Here is an 8,005-nt window from a genome sequence, read left to right on the forward strand (position 1 = left end):
CTCCTTTTTCCAGGCGGGAGGGTTTCGCTGGGGCTATCAGGGCAGCTCTGGGGGTCTGCCCTAAAGCAGAGGTGGGGAGAGCTGGAGTGGAGGTGAGGAGGAAGTTGCTCAGCATGAGAGTGGTGAGAGGCTGGAATGGGTTGCCCAGGGAGGTGGTTGAGGCCAGGCTGGCTGAGGCTGTGTGCGGCCTGCTCTAGGGTAGGGTGTCCCTGGGCATGGCAGGGGGGTTGGAACTGGCTGATCCTTGTGGTGCCTTCCAACCCTGACTGATTCTATGATGGCACTGCCCTGGCAATGAGCAGGGGGTGCCTTCCCCAAGACTTCAGCCCCAGGGTGCTCCCTCAGCACTGACTTGCAGTGTCTCCCTCTCCAAGGGGATTTTAGGGTATCCTGGGGGCTCTCTGCCCCAACACTGTGCACACCCACTACTGACATGCAGGTGGCACGTGCCTACACACAGAGACAGACTTCCCTTTCCAAGATGGTTTGACAGCTTTAATCACATGAAGGCACTTGGATCTGGTCCCTCAGCCCTTCCCGCCCCACCCAATACCGCCTCTGCCCCCCCCCGAGACCGCTGAAGAGTGCTGCCCAGCGTGGGGGCTGTGTCCCTCAGGTACTGCAGCACCCACGGATGCTTGCCAGGCAGCAGGCTTCGCTGGTGCCATTTTGACTTGTCTAATATAAAGTGCTGAGTTAACCCTCCTGGAGGGGCAGAATGAGGCCCCAGGCAGGCAGGAGGCCAGGGGTGCCACAGTATCCCCCCATCCCATCCCCCTGCCATGAGGCAGGGCATGGAGGCTGCAGCGAGGGCAGGCAAGGGTTGCCCCAGGCCTGCCCTCCAGCACCCAGTGTTGGCAAAAAGGCAGTGCCGGTAGGAGGTGGCCAGACAGCACCGAAGAGCTAAAACCCCTCACCCCTCCCCCGTCCCCCACCTCCAAATACTGCTCCCCGGCACGGCAATAAAAGGCGTCTGTGACTTTCTGGGCAACTGTTGCTTTTCCCCCTAAAAAGATCCGAGGCGTTGCCCAGATCACGATGCTAAAAAAGGCCTGTCTGAGCTCAGCCCTCCCTCCCCCCAAACCCTCCCTGAGAGCCCCCAGCCCCTCAAGGCTGGGAAACACCCTGGCACAAGCCCAACCCCACAGGGGTCAGTGTAACCCCAGGCTGCAGGGAGAGGGAACCCACAGTGCCCCCCAGCCCTGCGTCCTGGCTGGAGTAAGGCTTGGGTGGGAGCACACTGAGGCTGGCACGGGGGTCTCCCCCCTTACGATCTGCAGCCTTTGGCGGAGGTGCAGAAGGATGGGGAAGGAGTGTGTAGCCCCCTCCCCTCTCCCCTCCCTCCCCCCATAAGGGACTGGGGCCTTTGGTGATTGGAGTGGCTGCGACTGACAGCGTAAGGGAGGGAGGGAGGCCACCAGAACACCCCCCCGGCAAGAAACTGAGGTTGGGAAGGGTGAGTTAAGAGCCCCCACAGGCACACCCTTCGAAAGGAAGGTGGGGTTTGGAGATGTGGTGTCCCAAGGCACCTGGGTGGCATCTGTGGCCAGACACTTGGGTCTGAGACCAGGCTGCCCACTACAACACAACCCCTAGGCAGGGGGGCAGCAGAAGGCACGAGGAGGGGGTAGGGACAGATCTCCCCCCACAGCTGCACCAAGGTCAGAATTAAGGGTGCGGTGATGGCTCCATGCACCAAGGCCAGTAGGACCCCTGCATTTGTCGGGCTGTGAGGGGTTAACCCTTCTTGTGCTCCCTTGCAGATAGGGACCGAGGGCCAGCAGGCCCCTGGCAGGCAGAGCTGGATGGGGAGCCCAGGTCTCCCCCAAAGGCAGTGGAACGCAGCAGCTGCTGATTCCCCTTCCCCACTTAGGGGCACATGGAGGGGAAAAGGACCTGAGAACCGTTTTGAGGAGGGGGAATGGGGATAAGACAGTAGGGGAGGATGAGACACCCCCTCCCCCTCAACAAGTTCCCCAGCACAGCAAGGCAGTGGGTCACCCACAGACCCCCTCCTCCACAAAGGGGGATGCTCAGCTCCCCAGTGAGGGCACCTACATCTCCCACCACCAGCAGGCATTTATGCCCACCGGGGCTGAGAAGGACGATGGTGGGGGAGGGCACATTGGGACCCCTTCTGCTCCTAAAATAAGGCACCTGGCTGCCACAGCAGTGCCCCGCCCCACCGCAGGCAGCACCTAGTGGCGGTGGTGGGGCCCACTAGCTGTTAGTCCGTTGCTTCTTGAGCACTGCGTACACATCCTCCACCTTGCTGAGCCTCTCGAAGAAGGGCAGCAGGTCCAGCAGCTCTGTGTCTGCCATGTTATCGAACCAGGAGGCCACCGGCACCTGTGGGCAGAGCGGTTGGCAGCAGCTGAGGGGGGGTACCTACCACCTCCCCTCCCTATCCCCCGTTGCCCAAGCCACCCTCTCCCCGGGGTACGTACAGCATTATCGGGGTGGAAGATGTAGGATGCAGGCGAGTTGTCCACAATGATGATGCGGCGCAGGTCGCGGCCCAGGCGGCTCAGGTCCTTCACGTAGTTGCCCCGGTGGAAGACGCAGGATTCCCGGAAGAGCCGCGTCCGGAAAGCCCCCCACTTATCCAGCAGATCAGCCACGGGGTCTGCGTACTGTGGGCACGGAAAGGGGGGTCACTCGGGCAGGCCGTGCCCGCCCCACGGCGATGATGGCACCCAGCTCTTCACGGCTCACCACATGCCTCAATTGTCCTGGCGAGTGCCTTGGAGCAGCAGGCAGTGCTGCCTGACATTGACACTGCCTGAAGGTAGGCAAGGGACAAGAGGCCAGCAATGCCCACAGGTGCAGGCAAGGGGAGCTGTCATGCAAAGGGTGACCCGGGAGGCCCGCGGCGGTGGGCAGAGGGAGCACCCACCTTGGCCAGGCTGGCGGTGAAGAGCACACACTCGAACAGCTCGCCCATGCGCTGCAGGAACTCATCCACATGCGGCCGCTTGAGCACGTACACCTGTGGGCAGCGGGCAGAGGGCTGTGCACCGCGGGCACCAGCAGCTCAGCCCTCATTCCACAGCCTCGCGCCCACCCGGAGGGACACCCACGTCCCTGAGAGCAGCCAACGGCTCCCTGCTGGGTAAGGGGAACACGGAGCTGCCTGCACCCTATGGGCTCCTTTGCTTGGGCTTGGGGCTGTCACCACCCTGCTGGCACCTCCAGGGCGAAGCATCTGGCCAGCTCTGGAGCCAAGTAACCAAGAACAGGCTGACTGCCCAGACCACAGCCTATCCTGGATTACTTGAACCCAGGGCCAGCCGCTGCAGTCAGGCACCATGCCAGGACCCCTCTTAATTCCCCATCCTGCTGGAAAGACGAGCCACCCACCTCTGCCTCCCAAGGTGCCATCCCTGCCCCCATGACTGCCCCTCAGTGCAGAGTGCTGGATCTGCTCCCAGTCCCTGAGGAGGGCACAAAGGAGACTGTGCCCCAACCCCAATCGCCAGGTGCAGCCCCCACACCCCATTACCTGATGCATGATGCCATCTATTTCCACAGGAATGATGAAGTCAGCGTTGTTCACTGGCTGGGGAGGGCACAGCAGGGTCAGGACCAAGTGGACACCTCATGCCCAAATGCCCCTTCGCCCACCACACACACCTTGCCAGCCCCATGCCCACTCACGAGGACACCCCATCCCACTCAGCAGGCCTGCTGAGCAGGCCTGAGTGCCAAGCATCACTCGCAGGGAGGAGGTGGGGGAAAAGCTGGAGAGGCTGGGGTGTTCCCCACCTTGAAGGAGCTGTGCACCAACGTCTCATCCAGGTCAATGACCACACACAGCTTGCTGGCATCCTGTGGCTTGATCTCAGGCAGGAGGTGTTTGACAGCAGCCTATGGTGGAGGCACACAGAGAAAAACCCAGGGGCTCAGTGGGATGGTGAAGGGCACCCCTCTCTTCCTGCCCACTCCAAGAAAGGGCACAGCACAGGAGGGGAGCCCACTTAGCTCCTCCATCCTGGCACACGGGAAAAGCTGGAGATGGGCAGTGCTGCCTGCCCTGCCCAGTGCCAGGCTGGGAGTGGAGGGGATGTTCCTGAGGTAGGGAGTACCTTAGGCAGGGCCCCGTTCTCCTCCACCAGCAGCGGGGCGCTGGTGGTGGTGGCACAGGGCTCCCCTTCATCGCGGCACAGGCAGCAGAACAGCGACTGGAGAATGCTGCGGCTCCGAGGCTTCTTGGCTGGAGCCTGAGTACCTGAAGGGGAAAAGACGGCAGGAAGAGTGAAGGAACGGGGGCACCTGCAGCCCCGGCTTGGTGAAGCGAGCTGGGGCTTAGGGTGTGGACACTGGACAAAGGAAGTGCCAAGGGAGTCCCCCGAGCCATTTAGGCTCCTATCAGACCACCGCACCCATCCGGACGCCCTTCCTGCCCCACCAACTGTCGGCGTAGAGGCAGCACCACAGACACAGAGGAGGTTTGGAGACGCACAGTCCCCTCGCGTGATCCCCGTGGGCTCCTCCGCCCTGCTGGAGACTTTACAATAACAGTGTGAGGCTCCCTCCTCGGGAGAGGCACCGTCAGTGGACCCCCGGCTCGACCCCGCGGAGCCTCCGCGAGGGGCACGGACCCACGCAGGGCGGGGGCCAGCTGTGGGCGGGTGTCGCGGAGGGCGCGGGGCTCGGGGCGCTTCTTGTCCCCGCCTCCAGCCAGCCTCCCTCTCATTGTCCCACTCGAGGCGAGAGGCCAACCAGGGCCAAGTGCCCGCCCCTGGGCGCCGCTCCCGCAGCGCTCATTGGCCGAGCCAGGAGAAACTGAGGCAGAGAGGCAGCTCCCGCCCGTCCCGGGCGCCGAGGGTAACGCGGTAGCTCCAGACTCTTCCCGCCGGGCTCAGGAGCCGGATCCTGCCCCTGGACCGGGACGGGAGTCGCAGCTGCCCGGATTGTGCCCCTCAGCAGCCCCAGCAGCCCCGTGGGGCGCCCGACGGCAGGGAGCCCGCAAAATCTTACTGCGGACGCGGCCCGTTCCCACGCTTTGCACCCCGGCCCTGCCCGCTCCCGGGAGCGGCGGGCAGCGCTCTCCGCCAAAGCCCCTGCGCTGGGCGGGCAGGATCCCGGGCTGCAGCCTGGCACCCGGCCCCCGCCCCGCTGCCCTCCCCAACTCGGTGTTACCCCTGGCGCTACGTGCACTACCCTCGCCCGACTCCGGAGGAAACCACGCAGAGAGCCCGAGCGCCGGGGCCCGAGCAATTCCCCAAGCACTCCAAGTCCCCAGCGGAGTTCAGGAGGACGAAGCGCCCAGGCGAGCGCGGACAACCCCACTCCCCCCTCTGCGTGCCCCAGCTCTTGGGCAGCGGGGTCGCACAGGTCAGGGGGGACTGACTGAGACCGCCCGCAGCTCATCGCACCTTCCAGGAGCGGCCACACAGAGGCCCTCGGCCCCCGCGAATACCGAAGACCTCGGGGAGACACCCCCCAACACACACTCCTCCTGCACCGGGTCGGGGTGGGGGTCATTACCTTTCTCCTGCAGCGGAGCGCTCCCCTCCTCCCTGCTAACCTGGGCGATGATGGACTGGTGCTCCATGGGCGCCCCGGGGAGGGGGGGAGGGGGCAATAGGGGGGGGAGGGGGCGCCCCCCCCGGAGCTGCCCCCGGTTGGGGGGCGGGAGGCGGGGCGGGGGCCGGCGGCGGCGCGGGGCGGCGGGCGCGGGAGCGGCGCCGCGGAGGAAACTTTGTTACAACATGGAGTTTCCTCCGCCCGGGCTGGGCTGCAAACATGGAACCCGGGCGCGGTTTCAAGGAACCCCTTAAAAGGGCACCGACAGATGGGGGCCCACTCTTCCTCCTCCTTCTCATACCCCTCCCACCTCCCCTTGCCGGGCCCGCCCCGCAGGGGAGGAGCGCGGGTGCCCAGCCGCCGCGCCACCGCGCAGGGCTGGCTGCAAAGGAGCCTTCCACGTCGTGCCTTGGTGTTCGCCACCGCACTGGGTTCCCACAGCACATCCTTCCACTCAGGGTTAATGGAGCAGGGGATGAAAACTGCTGTCACCTTCCTGTCTGCCACCAACCAGCTGGCAGCTCCAGGGTCCCCTTGCAGACACCCCCGGCATATGAAGCCTCCCCCAGGCTGAGTGTCTCCTAGAGCAGAGACCCCTTAGACCCTGTAGTACCGGGCTGGGAGGGTTTCTGTCCCCCTTGAGAACAGGTGCCGTTTTGCCAGCAGTTCACAGGGCAGCAGGTGATGGGGGACGGCACCAATAACCGCATGGGGGGGTTATTTCTTTTCCTCTTTCTCCTACAATTCACTAATTACTTGGGGGAGGAAGACGTACATAAGCATACACCCCTGCAATTGCTCTTCTCTTGTTTTGGGCAGGGAAGCAGGAGTGTTGCCTGGTTTCCTCCAAAAAAGTTTTACTGGGAGCCTGAGAATTCCAACAAGCCCTGCAGGAGAAACTCGTGCCGCCCACCAAACTCCCCACGTGCAGCCATCCTCCATTCTCAGACCCTTCACCCACCCTGCAAGCCTGAGCAACCTGGCACCACGGTGCGCCCCGGCAGCACCTGCCCTTGCTATCTTGGTGGCAGGAGATGCTGCGTCCTTTGTCAGCGCTGCCTCGGCGGTCGAAACAGGCCGGAAAATCTCCGTCTGAGCTTGTTTAGGGTCTTTCCACCTCTCTCGGCTGTGGTTTGGGAACTACCGGGGCTAAGATCATCCTTTTTGACCCCAGGGGGGTGTGACTAGGGACACTGTCAAGGCACCAATGCCTGCAGTGGCACAGCCTGTGTACCGCTCTGCCACTCTAGCCCCCCGGGGCTATGCCTTCCTCATACAGGAGCACGATCTCTGGGAAACTGGGGTGGGAGGCTACCTCACCCCCTTGACATCTTGGAGCACAAGGAAGAAGACACGTGCCCACAGGTGACCCCTCTAGGAGACGGAGTTCAGCACTGGGAGATATGCCCCCTGGGGAATTAGGATACTGCAGGACCAGGCAGGCGGTGAAACGTTGCTAGAACAAAAGCAGGCTCATTCCTCCGCCAGACCCGACAGCACCCAGCGGCCGCGCTCATTTCCCTGCCCCTCTGCAGCGCTGGACTAGGAGGCAGGTGGCCCCCCTGCCAGCAAGTTAAAGAGCAAGATGCTGGGCTTTCTCCCCTCTGTTTTGGGCTGACCTGGCTGCTCCTTTAGCCCAGATAGAACCCGGGCAGGATGCCTGCCTCGTCCCCAGCAGTCTGGCCAGGCTGGCCTTGGCTTGGATCCTGGCAGGTGATGTTGGAAGCTGCTCACCATGAGGATGGCTGTGGAGGGCACACACTGCCCCCTCCACGACCCCTGTCACTCTGGCCGAATCCTCTCCCAGGTAAGCCACACGGAGGCAGCAGCCTCAGTTCAGCCAGGCCCTGCCCGTCCTCTAATTAATGCAATTAGGGAAATCTCCAGGACAGGCACTTGCAGCAACAGTCGGAACGGCATTTCCAGCTCTGCTGTCTGCTGTGGGGCAGTTCGGGTAGCTGGGGGAGATTAGGGCATGTTGCCCCCGTCCTGGGACTATGGAACAAACTGAGGACACGGAGCTTGTGGAGCTTCTTTCTGCACTCCCAGCCCAGGCGGGAGCAGGCAGAGCCCGCTGGATGTGCGGATGCATGTGGCAGATGTAAGGCAAAAAGGCACCAAGACATTCCTCTGTGCCACTCCACTGACCGCATGCTGAGGTCCGGAGCGCTGTGCCTTTTGCCCTAGCTAATCGTGTCCCTGGGGGCTGTGACACATCAAGCACAGCCCTACGGAGTGCAGCCCCACGGCTGGGACCGGCCACCTCCTGCTAAGAGCCAGGCGCGGGCAGGTGGCCCCGGGCTGGGAGTGCCCCGGTGTGGGGGCCCTGGCTGGAGAAGAGTGATCCCCAAGGCAGAGACACAAGGACCTCTTGCTCCGTGGAGCTGGACCCTGTACCCGACAGACCTCAACAACCCGCAGCACCGCTCCCGGTTGCTCGGACACACTCTTCCCTGCGGCCGCACTCAGCCCCCGG

General features: G+C 63.5%; 1 protein-coding gene across 1 annotated transcript; it reads right to left on the minus strand.

Moving 5' to 3' along the window:
• Window positions 1–400: 400 nt before the first annotated feature.
• CTDSP1 (CTD small phosphatase 1) lies at window positions 401–5,608 on the minus strand. Its single transcript, XM_064165279.1, has 7 exons — window positions 5,491–5,608; window positions 4,086–4,228; window positions 3,766–3,867; window positions 3,503–3,559; window positions 2,897–2,989; window positions 2,448–2,633; window positions 401–2,349 (listed from the first exon to the last, which is right to left on the minus strand). Exons 1-7 carry the CDS (start codon window positions 5,555–5,557, stop codon window positions 2,221–2,223), a joined length of 777 nt encoding a protein of 258 aa, XP_064021349.1. The 5' UTR covers window positions 5,558–5,608; the 3' UTR covers window positions 401–2,220.
• Between the last annotated feature and the right edge of the window lie 2,397 nt (window positions 5,609–8,005).

This window comes from Pogoniulus pusillus, chromosome 2 (genome assembly GCF_015220805.1).
Source record: "Pogoniulus pusillus isolate bPogPus1 chromosome 2, bPogPus1.pri, whole genome shotgun sequence".
Classification (NCBI taxonomy): domain Eukaryota; kingdom Metazoa; phylum Chordata; class Aves; order Piciformes; family Lybiidae; genus Pogoniulus; species Pogoniulus pusillus.